General features: G+C 48.2%; 1 protein-coding gene across 1 annotated transcript in view; it reads left to right on the top strand.

Moving 5' to 3' along the window:
• The window catches only part of Slit3 (slit guidance ligand 3), a 597,086-nt gene that overhangs the window by 450,424 nt on the left and 125,146 nt on the right, over positions 1-21,516 (top strand). The window contains exons 7-9 of the mRNA XM_013347495.2: positions 4,540-4,611; positions 10,186-10,349; positions 18,625-18,766. Coding sequence (XP_013202949.2) covers positions 4,540-4,611; positions 10,186-10,349; positions 18,625-18,766 — 378 coding nt within the window. The remainder of the gene's footprint in view (positions 1-4,539; positions 4,612-10,185; positions 10,350-18,624; positions 18,767-21,516) is intronic.

Genomic DNA, 21,516 nt, shown 5'->3' on the forward strand with positions numbered 1-21,516 from the left:
CATAAAATTTAAATTAAAAAAGAAATTAACAGAATAAATGTGATCCCAGATTTGAGCTTGAAACCTAAAGGAAAATGTTGAATTAATGGTATTTCCTTTAGGGGCAAAATCTAGTCTTACCTGGACAATTTGGGAGAAGCACCTTTTCTCCACATAGCTTCAGAAGAGCAAAGCGAGGGGGCTGAAGGTAGACCCGGAACCCCATGCCTTCTCCAGGGGTTGGAGGTAAATACATGAGGTTGACAAGGTCGCTGCTGCAGCATAGGCAGCCTAACCACTGTAGGGAAGTGGGGACAGTGGCACAGGCAGAGGGAGCCTTTTGTTTTCTGCTGCTAAGGCTTATAAAACACGAGATGACAGGAGGCTTATGCAGATTTCCTAGCTTTGGGTCCAGAGTAGATGTGACAAGATAGGAGCTGTATTGCAGAGGCCACCTTGCCTAAAAGCAAAGGGCAGCGGGTGAGTCAGGGAAATGAGATGGGAAGGAAGAAGAGCCAGTTCAGAATTCACCAGCAGCCAGCGTGTTGCCCCTGTAGGACCCTCGGCCTCTCCTGGCCTCTGACTGCTCATCTCTAGAATTAGGGTGATAATCCTGACCTCAGAGTGCTAGCTTTATCAGGTGAGACTTTGTGAAGCCACAGAAGAAAGGGCTAGCCACAAACGACGGTGACAACAGTGACAGTTATTGAAAGTCCGTTCAGAACTTGGTCCATTCTAGGTGCTTTATATACCTTGTTTCAAGGAATAGTTAGTTGGTCAGTTGCTCTTAAAGATCCCTGCATCCTCATCCCAGGAGTCTGTGGATGTCACACTAAGTGGTCAAAGAGGCCTTTAAAAATGGGACCGAATTAATGATCTTGTGAGCAGATACGTTCTGTAATTACAAGGTTCCTTAAAAGGGATAGTAGGCAGTCATCGTGAGATCCTTAGAGGTTGGAGTGCGCAAGGAAGGGGCCATGGATCAAGGAATGTAGACAACCCCTTAAAGCTACAGTAGGGAGGAAACAAAGCTCCACCCCTAAAGACTCCTGAGAAGTACATTCCCGTGGACCCATTTTCGATTTAGGACCTCCAAACGGTTAGAGAGAAAAAAAAAAATCATGCCACCAAAGTCATGGTCATCGGAGCATCAGGAGCCTATACAGATCTCATTACTGAGGTCACACTTGCTTGGATTCAAGGCTTGACCCCACCCCTTGCTTCCATGGGGTAATGAGAAGAATTGACGTGAGTGTTGGGCATCACTCTCAGGTTCTCACGATGGCAGGGTCAACACTTTACCAACTGAGTCACCTTTCCACCCCTTCATGAGAAAGATTGAATGGTAGGATACAGAGCCATAACCCAGAGCCCATCTCCGTATAAGGACCTCATGATTAATATCGGGGATGGATGCATCTCGCTTATTCACTCCCTGAACTCTGTGAGATCATTATGATTACCCCTGTGTTGCAAAGGAGAAAGGTAATGAGATTCAGAAAGTTACCCACAGTGACGTGGGCTATAAACGGCAGAGCCAGACTCTAACGAGGGCTCTGCCTTTGCGGCCCATGCTCACCAGGGCTGCCCCCTCTGCACTGGGAACCTCATGCCAGCTCTCTCATTGAATGCCAGATGCTTAGGCAGGACCTAAAAGCCAGACAGAGTGCAGTGTTCCCTCCCTGGGCCAAAGCTGCCAAGACGAGAAATCAAGCGAATCTGTGTTTCTTTGCAAAACCGCCACCGCAGCTTCCAGGGCCATCAGTGTCTGAGAGGTTAGCAACCTTCTGACATCCCCGGGCCAGGCAGCCCCAAGCAGCAAATCATGAGAGTGTGGATACTGTGTTTAGCCATTCGGGTTCTGGAATAATTGCTATTATCGTAAATGTTTTATAGCTCTCATTACGGCTCACATTTAAATATCAGTGTAGTAATACGTTAATAAGTCATTGCTGCTGGGCCACTGCTGGATACAGTTCCAGCTGAAGCCTGAGTGGTAGCTACCCTGTATCTGCAGCCAAGTGAGGGCTGGCTGTGAACTCGTGGGATCTGAACCAAGCGCTTGGTTGCTCCCTTCCTGGCTCCGTACGTTGTATATGGCCTTGCACGTAATGCTGTCCCCCAAGTGTGGGGCGGAATTCTGAGATGAGGGGAGAAGCGACAGCATTGCTTCTGTCCTGGACGTTTTCCTGATGCAGTGGAACTCAGCCTAATGGGTTGAACTCTTTCCTAGTATTGCCCAATAAAATACTGCAAAGGCTTCCCCGGGTGGACAGAGACAGGATACACACACGTGCACACACAAAAACAAATTAGTGAAGGGAGAGCTACACAAAGGAGCCAAAAAAATTTCCGCTTCTGAACTGGCGCAGCTGCTTGAGGCACACAAACACATGTGGTTGTAGATGGGTGTGCTTGTCTCTACTGCATGCATACCTGACACCGTGCCAGACCCACGGTGGGTATACAGTGGCTAGCAGAGGGTGCAGGAACAAGAACCAGGCTCTTTTCTTCTGTGTGCCCCCTTCCTTCCTCCTATTGGCCAAGCAAGTAGTGGAGAGACTAGGGCATTGGAGGAGGAGATTTGAATGAAGTGTGATCACTGGAGCCCTGCTTCGACTAAGGTCACAAGGGTTGAGTAAGTAATCAGCATGGAGTGACAATGTTTGGGTGAGTGCTCTTTCCCTTTAGAAGGCTGGAGTGGGGGGGGGGGAGCGGGCTAGACCACTGCAGGACAAGCCAAGGCTAGATTCTCTCCAATGCAGCCAGGAAATTGATCGGCTCTGTTTACTGAGCACTTACTCTAATGCCCTGCGTCTGTAGCTCGCAGAGAAGACACTTTGAAAGAAAGGCGGGCCTCTGAGTTTGAAGCCAGCTTTGTATACAGAGCAAGTTCCAGCAAAGCCAGGGCTATGCATTCTTTAGCCAGGCAGTGGTGGATGCCTTTAATTACAGCCCAAGGGTGAGGGGGCAGAGGCAGGCGAATCTCTGAGTTTGAGGAAAGCCTGATCTATAGATCAAGTTCCAGGACTGCCAGGGCTACACAGAAAACCCCTGTCTCAAAAAAAAAAAAAAAAAAAAAAAGAAAGAGGGAAGAAAGGAGGAAGGGAGGGAGGGAGGGGGAGAGAGAGAGAATATATTTACCAAGAGCCCACAGCACAGTCTTCTTACCTAACAATGGCTCCTCCTTGAGCCGCTACAGACCAGTGGTGGCCCAGAGGAGCGTAACTGGGTGAGAAGAGACAAGAGAGTGAGGATCTGGGACATCTCTGGAAAGATCCAAGAAAAGAAAGCCCCAGGAACAAGTCGGCAGCAGGAAGGAGCAGACCAAAAGCTGGATCCAGTTCTTGCTTTTTGGAATGCAAAGCAAGTGTGCAGTCGGAACTGGAGACCCAGGCTTGTCCTTCCCAATCCAGGCCACCTCCCTAGTGTGTAGTCGCGTACCTGAACTGCAGAAGCCCCTGCAGAGCTTTCCCTCACTACCGCGTTCTCCTGGGCTTCATAATGGGCGTGTCTAATGGGTAAACCAAGGCAGGACTTCCTTAGACCCTGATTCCAATTCTCGAGCAGCTGTATTCCTTTAGCTCTGTTTGTCCAGCTCTCATCTTTCTCTCTGTTTTTCCCTGCTGAAGGGACTAGCTGGTGCTAACATTGCCCCATGGGAACTCCATCCATGGTCAAGGGGAGTACGGGCAATAGAGTTGGTCCCTCTTGGGATAAGTTAAATTACTCTTGAAGGACCAGTAGATGCCTGGGAAATACAGATGAGCCTATCACGATAGCATCACGTCTAGTGTGTACAGGGAACAAAATGAGAATGGGTTTAGTGCGAACCCACCCGCATAGCTGAGCAGCAATGGCAAAGCTGGAAAGTTGCCTTCCTGGCTGCAGCTCAGCCTCTTCATCTGTAACAAGAGTGTAACATCTCCTTTGAGGGTTTTGTACTCCCAGTCAAAAGGGGTACATCTTTCCCCTCCCTAAAAGAACAGTAGCTGGCATGTACTGACTTAACCCAGTAAGAATTAAAGACGCCGGAGCTGGAGTAAAGGCTCAGCCACTCTCTGTATATATTGCTCTTGATGTGACTCAAGTTCCTCTCACAGCAACCATGCCAGGCAGCTCCAGGGCTATCTGATGCCTCTGACCTATATGGGCACTAACACTCATGTGCACATGCCCACACACATAATGCTTACACATATGCAAAATACAAGGAATCTGTCAAAACAAAAAGACTAAAAGATACTATAATGAGGAACTCATCGCATAGCAGGATGAAGTCAGGGATTTATTGCTCGTGGATGGTGGGGAAACAGACATGAATCAGGACTGTAGATCTCTCTCTCTCTCTCTCTCTCTCTCTCTCTCTCACACACACACACACACACACACACACACACACACACACTGTCTGGAGAGTTTTCTCTTGTCTCTAGACCCTTGGATGCTCTGGTTCTTAGTTGTTGACTTTTTGCTTTACAACCACACCCATTCCTCCCCAATGCTTATGAACATCTCAGTGCCCCTTGTTCATAACTTCCTTTTCCTCTCTCTCCTCAGTACCCTCAACAACAACAACATCAGCCGCATCCTAGTCACCAGCTTCAACCACATGCCGAAGATCCGGACTCTGTGAGTAAAGACTCTGCCTCCTTCCCGCCTGTCTCCTCCCTTAAGCTTCCCCAGGCGCTGTAAAACCTATAGGACTGTGAATGGGCACATGGCTCCCATATCCAAGGTCATACAGCAAGGGGGGACTTTAGTGGGTACAGGCAGGGTCATGGTGCAGCCTGGATTCCTAGCTGCCATTCTATGCTGGGAAAACTCATTTCTTCTCACCCCGAACTGTGAGAAGCCTTCCTGCACCGTGTTTGCTGTGTTTGATAGAAAATGTGTTAGTTTTATGTTACCAAGTCTACTTATTTAAAAGCAGAAAACTTATACAGTTACACACCATGCACGCACAAACACACACACACACACACGTGTGTGTTCGCGCGCACACACACATCTGCCATTGACTTTACTCATGCCGTATCTCATTGGCGGTTCTGTCATAATGTGGTTTTCCCTTCTGGGAACGGAAAAGGAACCTTTCTTTGTCCTTCATCTGTCCCACCAACGTGCCACCTGCTCCATGCTCCTGCTCTCTGGACAACATTTGGACATTAGAATGTGCTAACTTAGGGCCTCCTCTTTCAATGCCTTGGATAAGAGTAAGCCTTCAGGTTGGGTGCTCCAGAAGCATGCCCATGACTCGTATTATTTGGGGCACTCTGCATTCCGCCAGTAACCCATCTGTAAGTTTTCTGCAGTAGAGCTGCTTGGCTTTTCCAAAGAAGTTCCTGCTTGATGCTCTTATCTTCCAGAGTGTCTGCATCACAATAGAAAATGAGAGTCATTCCCTGACAGCTGAGCCAAGTCCATTTAGGACCAAAGCAAAGAACTGCAATGCCCTCCGACCTTAACTGGCTCTCTGACCGCTTTTCCTTCTTCTGTAAATATGGCTGGTGGTGGAGTGTTTGGAACTAACCATGCAGTGCCCAGCACCCGGCAGGTAATAGATAGCATTATATATTATCGCCACCATTACCTAGAAATCTGGATTGACCATTGCAAGCTCCTCTGTGCTCCTCGGGCAACATAAAATCCTGTAAGCAGTTCTCCCCAGACCACAGCTCAGAACCATCTGGAACTTTTCCAGAAACAGAAGTCCCAGGCCCAACCCCAGGCCTACGGGGTGGAGACCTCTTAGGGTCTTGCCCATACATGTGTTGACTGCAAGCTACGTGCTGTTCTAATTTGAAAGCCACTGAACTCCTCACTGCGAAGAGTGAGCTTATCTCTAGGTGAGAGTAAACAAAGACCAAGGTAGGGATGTACAGGAAAGCAAGGCAAGAGCATTTTGGAGCGGGCAGATCCGAGTTTACATGCAGGGGCCACCACTCACTGAGGACACACCTTCATCTTTCTGTGCTTAGGTCAGGGTCTTAGTAATACATGCTCACACTGGAGTCACTGTGAGGGTGCACTATGATATGCGATGCGGGACGTGCCTATTGTGGCGTGCACACAGTAGTGCTAATTATTACCAATAATTACCATCCCAGACCAGTCTCTTATCTCTGATCCCAGATTCCTGTTGGATACCCTCAGATGACAGCACATCTTAGGAAAATAAGTCACTTTCCCTCCCTCTGAGAACGGAGTGCTACATTAATAGAATTTTAAGGAGACACCATTTCATCTTCTGAGCACCCAGCAAACCTCAATTAAGCTGGAAAGGCCTGGAGCCCAGGTTCCAAAACGGGAAGTCAAAAGTGAGCTTCAGGGTGCTGGGTCTGTTCTCCCAAAGGAGTGGGTACCCAGAAGTTCTCCCTGTGGAACCCAGCCTTGCAGCACCTCCTGACACTGCCCCTGTGACAGTCTTCCCTCTCTGTCTTTTTCAAATGACCGATCATGACCGTGACCGAGGGAGAATAGGTCTGTAAGAGCTGAGGGAGGTGGCTAGCTTAGGTTCTTGGGTACCCTCTTGGGACACGTTGAGGAGGAGAAGTGGGTAAGTTTTATCTCATTTCGCTTGTGATTTTTCTCGATGGTACCAAATATCCGTCTAATGAGTTCAGATCAATCCATCAATGTCGTCTGTCCCTTTGCTCTCTCTGCCTGCTGCCATTTTCTCTTTAGTTTAATTCAGAGATGGCTCAGTACAGAACTCCCAGGGGACAAGCTGACTAATCCCCCTTCACTGTAATTAAAGCGTTGGGGGTGGGCGACCGGTGTGGGAGAAGGAGGGAGGAGGAGAGAGGAAGGAAGTGCTAAATGGGATTTCCAAAGGCAGGCTCTTCCATAGAATTCAGAAGGCCACATTTGCTGGAAAATGAACACTGACCCTCTCTAAAAGGATTTGCTGGAAATTTAATTTGGCATCTGTGGCTAAAAGGCACCTTTTGTAAATTGGCATTTGTATTCATTCACCTTCTGCTCCGCAGAGGTGGTCTCATCTGTGTGGAATATGGTGTGTCCACCCTCAGAAGATCACAGAACAGCACGCGGGACCCCAGCCACCTGGACGCACTCACATATCTAAGCAGCCGCAGGCACAGGCAGGCAGGGTTTGGGAAGAGACTCAAATCCATCGTACTACAAATATTTCTGCACGGTCCTACCATGTGCCGGGCATTGTGTGAAGCACTCCTCGTGAGTTAGTTCAGCCCGCAGAATGGTCTTGCCCATTTCATAGCTGGTAGCACTGAGGCTTAGAATAAAATCACCGCTCCAAAATCAAAGTCAGAAAGCCAGTGCCAGGATTAGATCATTTGGCCTCTGAGCCGGAGCTCACATCACCCAGAGAGTTGAAAAGCAGAAGACCATGGGGTCAGATGAGCCGAGCGAAGAGACACCAGAGCTTCCACATGACGCAGAAACTCTGTGTCATTACCCTCACAACTTAAAATGGTAGAACGTGGTTAAATAATTTCCCTTCTCAGTCAGAGGATTTGAGCCATTCTTGGCAATTTCCACGCCAAATCTGATGATGTTCGTGGTTATTTTTTTTTTTAAACGGTACTTAGTAAGCCAGCGTGATAGTCCACAACTGGCCTGTAATCTCTGGTGCTCCGAGGGTAAGATGGAAGGTGGAGACAGGAGAGCCCCTAGACACTCACGAGCCGGCTAGCCTGCCTTACACAGTAGCAGACAATGGAGACTTTATCTCCGACACAAAGGAAGGCAAGGACTAACACCTAAGGTGTCCTCTGACCTCCACGTGTGCACACCCATAGACACACACTCACGTGCACACACACCACACACTCGTGCACGATACACACAGACACACAGACAAACAAAAAGTGTGGTTAGCATCTGGAGCAGCTGCCTCACTTTATCTTCCAAGCAGGGTGTGAAAGATGACTTTAAAGAATCTATCTAGCTTGACCCTGCTGTCATTTCTGATAAATAATATCCCGAACAGAGGGGGGCCGAGCCTGTCCCCTGCCCAGGGCTTTTCTGGATTAAGGCTCCATGTGGCTGCTGTATCAGTTGAGGTCACTACTTTTCTGTGACCCCCCCCCCCACTTAGGAAAGGAGAAGGTCTCAGAAAGATGTTCAGAGGGATAGAAACATCTGTAGCAAGATTGAGAAGAGCGGTCATTTGGGGCTGGCCCCCTGGGGCTGAGAAAGACTCACTTAACACAATCTTCAAAAGGGAAGCCTCTAACTTTTTGGTTAACCCAGAAATGAAGTGTCTGATATAAACCTGGGCATGCCCAAACCCCATTCTCTTAAACTCTTACCCTCAATTGGAACTGATGGGAACTTGCTCTGATTTAGCCCCTGCTGAGACCCATGCTCCAAGTCATCTCTGTTGTCTTCACATCGTTGTATTACTACCAGACAGGGCACAGAAAAGACAAGCTGGTTAACTGGCTGAGTCTCCTGGTCTCCTGGCACGAATAGAATCCCCTCCCCTCAGCCCACTCTACAGGGCAGGCTGCCCTGTGTGCTTCCCCTACCCCTCACAGAACCACTATGCTATTTGCCCAAGCACCTCTGCTACCTGGCAGGGGCTGGCAGGAAAATCCACCGTCTCCTCCAGCTGTTTAGGAAATGATAAGAAATATTCCCTCTGTTCTTGGCCAAAGTGAGGTGTTTCCCTCTGGCTTGGGACTTTAACCACAGTGCCCTTCCTGGATTCAGAATCCAGGCTTAGGGGAGGCCATGCTTGCATTAGCTCTGAAGGTTATTACTTGGAAACTAAAGGGGAAACCTTATAGTTTCTGTGTCTAAGGCCTTGGAGTTTCTGAAGGTGTATGTGGCTTAATCTGAAATTCAAAAAGTACTTAATATCTACAGATATTTTTAGCAAAAAAAAAGTTAATTTGGGGTTCATTTAATCCACCTGAAATGCTCGGATTTGGGGTAGCCAAGCCCCAGTGGACTTGGCCTGCTGTGGTCCTGCACCCACTGCACAGAAGCCTCATCCAGCGCACAGCCCGAGTTAGCTGCACTTGGCTAGTATTTGGCAATGTTGACCTTGGCGATAAGTGGGATGTAGTCAAGGGCCCTCCAGTTCTCTCATTATAGTGCAGACATGATCCAAGCCGCTTCTCTGGGCTGCCACGCTGTATTAATGGGCCCAACACGGGGCTCTCGACAGTCCCAAGGGAACAGCTGGCTGATTAACGTGTTCAGAATTACCTATTGGGAACCAACAACGAAACCTGAGTCTAACGCTCCTGAAACTCATGCAGCACGAGTTCCAACAACTGCAGGGAATGTGGAAGGTGGAGATGATGGCTTGGAGTCCTTACGGAGGGCCCTCCACAAGTTCCCGAGTGTCCTCAGTTTGCCTCCTGGCTCATAAGAGGAAGCTCAAGTCACTGAGCCAGAGGAGATTTCGCCTTGGAAGTGGGACAGGCAGACCCATCTAGGGACTCCTATTCACTGAAGGACAAGGAACTGATCTGGAATCCCAGGTCCCACTGAAGAATCCTAGTCTAGAAGATGACTTCTCCCCAGAGGCATCTAGGTCAGTGAGAGTGGGAAACCACCAGGTGAAACAGGTCTTGACATGGAGAAGGCAGGACTATGGAGAAAGTGTAAGGGATTCCAAGACCCTGCTCAGAAGACAGGAGGGTAGAGAGAAAGAATGTCCTCCAGAAAGCCACTTCTCTGTGTGCCCCCTCACCCTGCCCTGGGTCCACAGTTGGCACTGGCTTTAGAGCTCCCCACTTTTCATGCTGTGGGATCACAAAGGACGCTTTAGAGGTGACGAAGGAGAGGCAGAGAAAGCTGTAGCAGATCTCAGCCACATGGCCCAACAGAACCGGAGGGGATGCAGAACTCCTGGCCAGCTGTCAATCCTACACTCCCGTGTGGCAGAGTCACCCTCTCTGACTCACACCAGGATGGCTGGTGTCATTCTCTGCCACCACACTGTAGTGATGTCATCCTCCCTCCCCTCTGGAAAGGAAAAGAGCAGAATTACTATTATATCATTGAAATTGCTCCAAACCTCCAGGACCAGAACTATTGACTATTACCTACCCTTGAAGATATTAGTGGTTTCTGATTTTCTTCCTGTGCATAGGGGTCAGGAATGCTGCGCTGGGCTCAGGTAAATTATCATGCTGGGGCCGGGGACACCAGAGGTCTCGCCCACTCTCTTCTCCGTGTAATGGCATCTCTCTCTCTTTTTCCCAGACGTCTCCACTCCAACCATCTGTACTGTGATTGCCATTTGGCCTGGCTGTCAGATTGGCTGCGACAGCGGCGGACAGTTGGCCAGTTCACCCTCTGCATGGCCCCTGTGCACCTGCGAGGCTTCAATGTGGCAGATGTGCAGAAGAAAGAGTATGTGTGTCCAGGTGAGCCTGCCTTGCCTGCTCTCCCCTCCTAGGCTAAGATCTGCATGCCCATCAGGATCCTGATCCTGAGCACACCCCTCCCAGGGGTTGGTATGGAAGGAACCCCCTAGTCAGCGGAGAGATGCAGTAATGAGTTGAAGAGCTTGCATTCTGCAAGGGGTTCAGAGAGAATCTGTTGACATCTGAAATAGAAGATGCTGAAAGAACTCCTGAATCACTCTCTGCGAGCCCCATAGACCCCTGGCACTAGGAAACCTCAAATCTGATGTCATCAAGATGCATGTCATCAGGATGCAGGTATAATTTAGGTGCCACCTAAATGCCTATAGAAATGGGGAGATGTAGGGCTTGGACGAAGCCAGTCTAGCTTGGAGTCCTAGTCCTGATGTGTGATTATGGCAAGTTATCCCTCACCTGAAATAGAAATAACGCTGGAACACAGCTCAAAGAATGAGTGGGAAGATTAGGGAAAATAATGAGTATAGGACACTTAGCATAATGCTTGTTAAGAGCGAGATAAGTGAAGTTTGATGATTATAGCTTACTGGGCCTGCAGGATGTGCTGAGCAAACATAAGGGCTAGATCTGTGGGTGACTGGGGTGTAATAGAGGCCCAGATTGCCTACATAGCACTCAGAATTGACGCACACAGGCACCGAAGTCAGATCTCCAAAAATGGCAAGTGACTGAGTGACCCAAGATCTTCCCAGAGGGCACAGCTTGTAAGCCAGATCCCAAACTTCCGTTTGCTTCTGTTTACTTCTACCAGTGGCAAAGAACTAGAGACAAGTCCTGGGTTTGGGGAGGAGAGAAGAGGGAAAGCACACACACAACAATTCCCCAAGAGTCAATAGGTTCCAGGAAGCCAGCTCTGGATTGGAGTCCCGTGACTTCTAAAAGGCTGAGTCAGTGCACACAAGGAGCTGACTTTGCATTTTTTTCTCCTGCCCGCTATTACCCACTTTCAGTGCTGTCCTCGGATGCTTTCTTCTGCTGTGCTAAAACATCAGGCAGAAGCAGCTTGAGGAGGAATGGATTTAGTTCATCTTACGGCTTACAGTCCATCACTGAGGGAAGATAGGACAGGAACTCAAGGCAGGAACGGAATCCGACGCCGTGGAGGAGTGCTGCTCACTGACTTGCTCCCCATGGCTTGCTCAGCCTGCTTTCTTATATAACCCAGGAACACCTGCCTATCAATCACTAATTAAGGAAATGCCCCCACTAACTTCCTTATAGGCCAATCTAATGAAGGCAGTTTCTCAGGTGAGGTTCCCTCTTCTCAGATAGCTCTAGCTTATGTCAAGTTGACCAACACACACACACACACACTCACTCACGCATATTATGCACTCACATGCACACACGCGCACGCACACACACACACACGCATATAATGCACTCACATGCACACACTCGCATGCACACACTCGCATGCACACACGCGCACGCACATACACATACACACACACACGCATATTATGCACTCACATGCACACACTCGCATGCACACACTCGCATGCACACACGCGCACGCACACACACATACACACACACACGCATATTATACACTCACATGCACACACTCGCATGCACACACTCGCATGCACGCACGCACACACACATACACACACACGCATATTATGCACTCACATGCACACACTCGCATGCACACATGCGCACGTACACACATACACACACACACGCATATTATGCACTCGCATGCACACACGCGCACGCACACACACATACACACACACAAACTAACTAACCACCATGGTACTGAGGGCTTAACAAACTCAATTAACAAACATCCAGGCCCCAGGATGCCCAGACTATAGACTTTATGGGTGAACCATTCAGTTCCTGAATTCAGGGTGCCCCTCCTCTCTCTCTCCCCTGCTCCTTCCCCCCTCCCCCCACCTTGTGCTTCATCACGTTATTTAGTTTTCCAAAACATTTTAACACATTCCTAAGTAGTACCTCAATAACTTCCTATAGACGCCCACTTAGAAATCGCTTCCCATCAAACACATATAATAAAACCGTTTATCACACAGGCACCGGATTCAAATATAGCGACTATAATTACAGTAATTATCAGGCAAAGGGTGCAATATCGGCATAAGTGCCAGTGAAAGAAATAATTACAGAGTGCAGGAGCCATCCAAGAGCTACTGAGGAAAACTAATTAGAGAAAATGTGAAAACACTACATGACAGGTGGGTGCGCGGGAAGTGGCATATGACCATGGATACGTCCCTGTCATGAGAGCTGCCTCCCGCCAGCACACTGACCAGGCCCTGCTTACCCAACAGCAGTCAGAACCCAGGCCCCAAGAGAAGAAGGTCGCCTGACCCCCAGTCCTAGAAACGCTAGTGCCTGAGTCCTACCTAGCCCTTTGAAAAGCCTAGATCTAGCAGCAGCCTCCTTGGCTAAATGCAGGAAGAGAACAGCCTTATCTCTTCCCTGCTTACGGCAGCCACGCCCACTGCACGTGATGGTCCTTGTTATTTCTGTCATGAAGCCAGATGTCTTTTGAGGACATGAGAACAGCCTTCCTCCTCAATCTCTAGACATTCATAAGCTATGAATCTTGCCCTGTCTCCAGTAGTACCAACTTAGGGCAGTAATTCCGAGGGACTCCCCTAGGTGCAAAGGGTTATTTTGGTGGCTCGTCAGGTACCCAGGGGTTAAAACATAGACTGTTCTGAGCTTTAAAAAAAGGTCAAAGTTAGTCACAGTGCTTGGGGGATCTTGCGTATTGAGCCCCTGTGAGGAATGGACAGTACCATGGCAAGTGAGAAATGAGAGGTACAGGCACCACAAGTGTTGCCTCTTCTGTATGATAGGTAGTTTATAAGATTCTGATAAGGGATGTTAGAGAAAGCAGTATGGAACAAGGCCATTAAGACAGCGGTGACCAGTCTGGGAGGCCCTGAGAGGAAGGTCACAGAGAAGGATTGTCCTAGATCCTTGCCACCCTTGCCTGCTCCACCATGGAGGGTATAGACCCAGCCACCTCAGGCCAGAGCCCGACAAGGCATCCGAGGGAGGCTGCCTGATGTGGACCTGGTGGGGATTGTCTAAAATTGCCCAGACACAAATCGAACAGCTCACTTAGGGCCCTTCAGTGAGGGACGAAAACTTCTGAATGATGCGGATGGTCACTCAGGAGCAACAAGCACAGGGAGCATCAGTTAAGTCTGTGCCTGTAGCTCCAACCCCAGAGCGCCCTGTCAAAGCCGCAGGAGAAAAACTCCCATGGTAGCTAAACCTTCCCCGAAACACAGCTCCAGAGATAGGCCGGACCTTATCTCCCTTAACTGGGAGGCCCTGCCTGCCCAAGTCCCTGATAGCGCCCTTGAATTAAATCCAGCCATCCTGAGCCTGGCCTCCCCTCACCCCCCAGAAGCCTTGGGGACGGACACATTATCTCTCCAGCTAACCAGAACTCAGCCAGCAGCACACTTAGCAAAATGCATCTCCTGTCAACTGTACCCTTGCAGTCTGAGACATTCATTTCCTCCCTCTGGGGAGGCAATTGGGATTTTTTTAGCCAGGGTGCAGGGACTGCATCTCTATTTTATCTTTTATCAGAGTATCTTCTGTGTGGTACAGCCTGCCCTTCTGGGCCGCCTTCAGTAACTACTAAAGGATTTCTCTGTCAGCATCTTTTGTTTCTAGAGCCTGAGGGCTTTAAGGACCCACAGGCCATGTTTCATCTGCTTGTCCCTTGGAACATATCAGAATTTTATCAAAGTGTGTAATACATTAGAAAAGGGTTAGTGTTATATGATTTGTAAGGGTTTTTTTTTTTCATCTTCATTTAATGGTCTTATTTGGGACTTCATATTCTAAGATTTATTTTTCCATGTGTTTCTTTCCTGATATCTTAATCTCAGAGAATTCCTATCTGTCATTATTCATAATTTATGGCTATTTGTTAACTATTTGACCTCCTGAATCAATTATCTCTTTCCTTTGAATGTCTTTGAGCCCATTGATCTGTCTATGCACTCCAGACCTGTGGCCTTGAATATGAAATATCTTTTCATAAGGATATCAATCTTATCTTCCTGTAGTAAAGGACAAATCTCATTTTTTTTCCAGGTGCCCCTAAACAATGCTGAATCCCAACAGCCTTTCCATAAATTTTCTGTTTTACCATTCGAAAATAAAATACACTTATCTCCCTGGAAACAGTAACTTTCTTTCATTCTCTCTTTCTTTCTTCCTATTTGCGACTAGTTACTAAGTATAAAGATAATTAAGGTAGGCTGTGTCTTGCCACCCCTCTCCTTAGGAGGTTTTAATTAAAATACCATAATTGAACATTGCAGGAATGAGATTATTAGGTTTATTTAGCCATTTCCAAAATTATCATGCCTCTGGTATTTAAATCATGTTCATTTATATTCTCATCGTAATTGCTGGAGTTCCTTTGTCACTGAAGTCTGGTGTTGGCTTTTGAAAGGCCAGAGGCCAGTTGGGAAGCTTAATTTGAATACTGGAATTAATTTATTTCAACATACTCACAAGGCCATTGGATATTTTTACTCTGTACTCTACTGGGTAATTTTTTTTTTTTTTAATCAGAAGAAAAGAAACAAGAGAGTGTTCGCCCCTCGCTAGTGTAGCTTGCACGGTCCATGTCTTGGCCCCTTCTCCTACCTCCTGAGGTTCCCAGACTCCATGGATTTTCAATTCTGTAGCTATAAAGAGCAGCATTTTAGGTGGTGTTATTTTTTTCCCCCTCAGAAGAGACAGAACGGTGCTTGTTCACACATGAGAATCGGCTCTGTGATCTTAGGTAGTTTCTTTAACCTTCATACTCTGCGGGTCCTTCATCAGTGTGATGGGAATGACAGAGGCAGAGTTTGGCTCACAGGTCCACTGAGGATCAAGTGGTGTCATATATCCAGAGCACTGAATGCAGCGTAGTCTTCATCTCTTGGGTGCTGGCTGCTGGTACGAGAAAGTTGATCATTCTTGGTATCTCCATGGGCCCATCCGAGACCAAAAGCGGCAATCTTCATCCATCATCTGGGAAGACGAGTATGGGCCTTGCAATTTTAGACCGTCCTCTTTTGCCAGTTAGGAGGAGAGCAAAGATGGAGTGATATCTGAGCAGGGCCAGCTGAAGTTTGTATCATGTAAGGAAGGCCTGGTGCCTCCATTGTCCCGTGCACTGCTCTCCTGCACCTCAAGACACCAGACCATGCACTGGGAAAAGGGCTTTGCTAGCACTGAACCATAGTAGAAAGAGTGAACCTCAGGAAGAGGTCCCTATTTCCACGGCCACTCTGTCTCCTACTACGCTCGAACCCACCTGCCAGAGCTGGGGGACACTCAGAACTCAGGGAGCCTTCCTTGGGGGCACCCAGAAGTAACTCCCACCTCTGTAGCTCGGGGACATTACCATCCCCACCTTTTCCAGGCGCCTAACCCAGTTCATTCATGTGCCCATCCTTAGTCTCCAGAATGTGTCTATTAAGTGCATTCTGTGCCCAGACCTTTTTTAGGCAGTGAGAATATAACAGTAAGACTGAAAAAGGTCATTGCCTTATAGAATTTACATTCTCAGCCTGCACAGAGACAGCAAAGGGCTGAGACTTCCGCCATCACTTACAGACACCCAGGCCTTTAGGGCACTGGACCTGGTTCTTCAGTCCCCTCACCAGAGGGATGTGCTTGCCAGGGAGGGAATCTGTCTTTCAATCAGATTGAAACTTAAAGTGTTTAAACAAGGGGTATTGGCCTCCCCAGCGGAGGGTGGTGAATGCCTCCCAGGGGAGCTGCCAGCCCAGGGTGCTGACAGAGGCTATAATTACCACCATTCTCTCTGTGTAATTAAAGGTGTTGTTAGTGACCTGGTTAAGGAATCCTTTTTAAAGCTTTCTTTTTTTTTTTCTTTTTGCCTTGACAACATGCCTTGAAACATAGCGTGTCCCGCTATCGGACTCAGAACCACCCAGGGAAGACCCAGCCAGTTCCCAGGGGACTGCTACCTGAGTCTGGTTTTAGAATTCATTCGTGGCAACGTGAAGTCAGAGGGAACCTTTGAAAAACTCCATGTCGCAAGCTCCTGTTGCCAACAGGAGCCCTTGAATTTGATGCCTCCCCCTATTGTAGCTTTTCTGACGCAAACTCTGCAAGTAATATTTTGCCTGATCAAAAGAGGGACGATCCTCAGATCCACCTGCCTGAATGGGTGGAGCTGCTAGACACAGACCAGCATTTCCCCCTACAGGAAGATATCCAGGGTGCAGTAGATCCCCTAGCCCAGTCAAGTTCATTTACCCCTTGATGTAGAAGGCCTGGCCTGGCAGTTTTCCTTAGGGGAAAGTCATCTACACTTCAAAAGCCGTGGCATGGGAGGCCAGCTGTTTGTTCCCAGGCTTCTTCCTCCACGCTGGACCCTTTGTATGCTTTCTGGGGAAAAAATGAGAATAAAATACACTTCGAGGTGTCCCTCGCCCCCAGCATCCATTGTTCCGAAGGTCAGGTGGCTTCCCAGCCTCAGAATTCATGCCTTTACGACCTCATCGGCAGAGATAGGAGCAGAAAAACTCAGCTCTGCTTCTTGCCCAAGAGCTCTCAGACAATTGAAGGCAGCAAAAGCACCACCAGCAATGACTCCGACACTAGGAAGCCCTTGCCCTACCAGATATCTTCTAAACAGTTCTTATCTGCCTACCAACTGCCTCTGCTTCACGGCAAAGCCATGCTGTAGGTTAGGTACCGTGATTGTCCCACCCCCACTGTTTTACAAAGGAGGGAACTGAGAAACAAAGAAGCACAAATGAAGAAAGAAGATTAAGGTCCAAACCTAGTCCGTGGTACTCCACCACTGCCAGCCACAGCCACACACCTGGCGGCCCCTGGCCCCAGGCTTCTCCAGGTTGGCTTTCTGCTTTATCACTTTCTGAGAAATAGAAAGACTTATGTCAGTTTGCAGCGAAGCCAGATTCTCTCCTCTCTAAGAGCATGTTTGAGTTTGAGTGTTAGTGTAAGTCATGAGCTGTGTGACCTGTTCCATGGTCCAGTTTGGGTCCTTGAGAATGTCAACTGTGTCTCTGAAGTCCTGGTTGTCTCGACATTTCTTTAAGGTTTTTGTTTTTTATGTGTTGGTGAGCTTCTACAGAAGGGAGGCCATGGGCACTCCTGGATGTGAGATGTGAGATTCTCCACTTAGAACCTTGGTGTCCAGATGAGGGCTTGCCCAAGGCAACCACTCTGACAAGACTCACTCAGGACTCGGTTTCCCCAGTGAGCACAGACCAAACCAAAAGTCATTGTCTCCTGCTTATGCTCCATGTTTGAGCAGTGAGCGGTGTGCAGAGTTCATCTGCCCTTGCTTCGCTCAGAAGGAGATACAGAAAGACATTGAGATGCCAGTTGCTAGCTGCATCCAAAGAGCACAGGCTAAGGACCCAGGATGCCACTGGTCTGGGTCCACGTGTGAAAACAAACCACATATTTGAGATTCCTACCACACTGGGAGGTGGTGATCAAAGCAGGAAAATTTTGTCAGTGTCCTTAAAACATTTCCATGTGTTTCTTACATTTAGGGCTTAACATGACCACCAAAGGAAGTCATGAGGGATCTTGAGGATTCTTTGAATCCTGAATTGAGTTAGTAGCAAAATCTATCTATGTTTGGTCTTCAGACTAAACTCCTGAGATACCATTTGCTTAAGCTTTTAATTACATTTAAAGGTATACTGATTCTCAGCTCAAACAGAATGAAAAACTGAATCCAAAATATGTAGTAACTTCTTCACCTCTTACCTAGTAAGTTTAATTTGACTTTTCTCTGGACACAAAAGCCAGCTTGATATGGCTTGGGTGTCACTTCTGGTCAATGCACTGATATTTTGACAAGGTCAATGTTGCAATTGGGAAAATTCTGCCACTTTTTAGCCTCCTACTTGGTTGTGACACCAGTGGCTTTCAGCCCTAGAATGGGAGTTGGGTCTGCCATCAGATGTAAACAAAAACCCCAAAGTATCATCCAGATGTGCTGGTCATAGTTCCATGTGTGGTGTATGCTCTATACTCTCTGTCTATAGAGGAAGCAGCATTATGGAATAATGAAGCAGATGAGATGATCCCCAAACAGTTTGGTTAAGGTCAAAAATCTCTCTCTTGTCTCCCAGAAGAGGGAGATGCCCGCTGATGGTAATTCACCCTTGGGAAGCTGTTCAGGAGACTCAATGCCAGGAAGCTGCTAACACTGGTACAAGTTGACCATTATGTTCTGGCTTCCCAGGTCCCCACTCTGACGCTCCGTCCTGCAATGCCAACTCCCTGTCCTGCCCTTCTGCGTGCACATGCAGTAATAACATCGTGGACTGCCGAGGGAAGGGGCTGACAGAGATCCCTGCCAACCTTCCAGAGGGCATCGTGGAAATGTAAGTATCCATTTGCCGTTCCTCCATCCCTAGTCAGCTCACCCCTCTGACTCAGCCAGGCCATTAAAAACACCCAGGAACCTCTTCTATAGGGCTCTAGGTTTTCATCGGTGTAATGGCTCAGTGTTCAAGAACATGGACTCAAGAATAGTGTTATCAAACTACAGCCTGTAGGAGATACACCTAACATCTATGTTACAAATAAAGTTTAATTGGGACACATGCTTCCCTGTTTGTTTACACTTTCTTTGGCTGGTCCCTCGGGGCAATATGGAGTAAGTACTTATGGCCAAATATCACACAGTGCACACAGCCTAAAATGTATTCTATCTGGTTCTCCTCAGCAAGCTGTCAGTCCCTACCTGGGGTCAGGTGGAGCCTATACCCCCTGGATCTCCTGCATACTGTCTGGCTGGGTGGCATTTGGTGAACTAGTTCTCCGTGTTTTCTTTGGTTTTCTTACCGTTGATTTTCAAGCCTGCTAAGTGTAGTATTACATGTCAGGGATCTCGGTGAAAACGAGGTGAAGTACTATGTGTGAGCACTTACTGAAGGCCTCCGGACGGGGCAGGGAGCTAGGAAGGAAAATGCTGAGCTGTCTGCATGGCTGTTTATCGTTCCTATGAGACCTTTGTCCTTTAGATTAGCTCTTCAGGTAAAGAGACGAGATTGTGCGTGTCTATGCATGTGCACAAATGTGAGACCCTGCATAAGATGTGTCCGTATGACTCAGCCTTGTCCGTGTTCCCTCGTGAGTTAGAACGCAGCCATTGGCTCATTCTGGGATGAGCAGAGTATCGGTTCAGCGTTGGCCTCAAGCCGGCTCTTAGAGGGTCACAGCTGCTTTCTTGTCCTGTCTTTACCATTGGCACTTGACGGAGGCTTCTAAACAGCATGGGATGAAATCCCTCAGAATGAAAGTCGGAGATTCCCTTGCCTCTCGGATGCATAATCACCTCCTGCTTGGTCTCTGCCTCCACCTCCCCTGTTCAGACACTTCTGTTCCCAACTCCTTCCAATCCGGGGTCCATTCACCACTTTGTCTGTCTGTGTGTTTGCGCAGCAGTTGGTCTGTGCTCCAAGAGACAGGCAGCAAACAGTGTTAGACAAGATATCTGCCATTGTGGCCTGTGTATTCTAGAGAAACCAAACAATAAAGGAATTCAAACGACACGTCAAAAAGTGGCCGGTTTGTTGAGAAAAGTGAAGCCAGGAAAGGAGCTGACGCAAACGGAGGGGGTGGCAAAAGTGACTTCTGGCATAGGATTGGCAGAGGTAGCAGGAAGGTTGTATGCAAAGGCCCTGAGGTGCAGGTGTGTCTGGCACACCAGGAGGCCATGGTGACCGAAGCAGAGGAAACAAGGGGGAGGTAGAGGAGCTAAGGTCAGAGGGGAAATGGGGGCCAGATCACGGGGCAGTTTATAGACTTTGGTTGCAGCGTGGTTGAGATGGGAAGAAACACATGCCTCACACCAGTGGAGTCCTGGTTTGCTCCTCTTTCATCTGCTTCACCAGTGTTCCTCTGAGTCTCTGCCCCAGCCCCCAGAGGGCACAGGTTTGTCTGTGCCACTTACTGCAGGCAGAAGCTAATGAGTGGGGAGGACTTTTTGCTGTCCACACCCTGTGAGGTCATCTCACGTGCCGACTGCCTTCCAGCAATCACAGTCTGCCGTCGTCACTGTCCACAGTGCTGTGCCCTAGACCTGGAGAGAGCAGAGCCCTGGCCCACCTCTCCCCTTCTGGCTTCTTCCTCTTGCCCATTTCTTACTGCTTTTCTCTTCCTGTGCCACGTCCCCTTCATCATTGGCTCTCTTCTTGGTTCATTTCCCTATTTCCCCCATCCCCATGACGTCCCACATCTCTCCCACTGCTCTGCCTTCCTCTGCCTTGTTAACTCTGTGCTCTTCTTCCTCAGAGGCCTCTGCCCATGTCAGGTGGAACTTTGGCTCTCTCCAGATGGGTGTTCTGGTGAGAACACCTGCCCACCCCCACATCCTTGCAGATTCCCACGGCACAGCTCCCATCTTCTTCGGGTCTTCTCTCCTTCCGCCTGCCAGGTTTTATATCTTGTCCTTTGGCACCTGGAGACCTTCCTCTTGGCCAAGACACTAACTCATAGTCTGAAGGAAGAGGCCAAGTTAAACTGCCAGGCTGTATCCAGGGACGCTGCCCCATCTCTGTCTGTATCCCGTTCTTTCCAGCTTCCCATATGTCACCAAGTGTGGACTTTACAGGTCAGCTCAGGTCTCCAAAAGTTCAAAACTGCAGGTGCCTGTATTAAAAGTGTCCCCTATACCGGCCAGACCACACCCGGGTTATTGGACTTGTTTGGACATTGACTGTTAAAACAAACGCTGACAAACTAATATGTCAATATGAGATGATTCCTGAGTTCTTAACCACTGTAAGTCAAAGGGACAAAGTCAAGAACAATGTGACAGGTTTTTTTTTTTCCTTTGAGCAAAAGTGTCATTTTAAGAAGCATCCTTTAAAATTCCAGGCTTTCCTTCTTTTTGCTGTTATCAAAAATACCATTTATTTTACAAAATGTTGGGCACTGCAGACAGAGTATGTGTGTGCATTATATAATACTCATACATAAAGATTGCCTTTTCTTGATAATTTATAAAAAAAATCTCTAGTGACCTAGTAAAGCAGAAAGTCCAGGAATGGACAGCCTAGGTAGGATGTTTCCAAAGATGAACAACAACCACATGGTGGTTATGATGTGGAGGTTAAGGTGGTATGCT

Source organism: Microtus ochrogaster, chromosome 7 (assembly GCF_000317375.1).
Source record: "Microtus ochrogaster isolate Prairie Vole_2 chromosome 7, MicOch1.0, whole genome shotgun sequence".
Taxonomy (NCBI): domain Eukaryota; kingdom Metazoa; phylum Chordata; class Mammalia; order Rodentia; family Cricetidae; genus Microtus; species Microtus ochrogaster.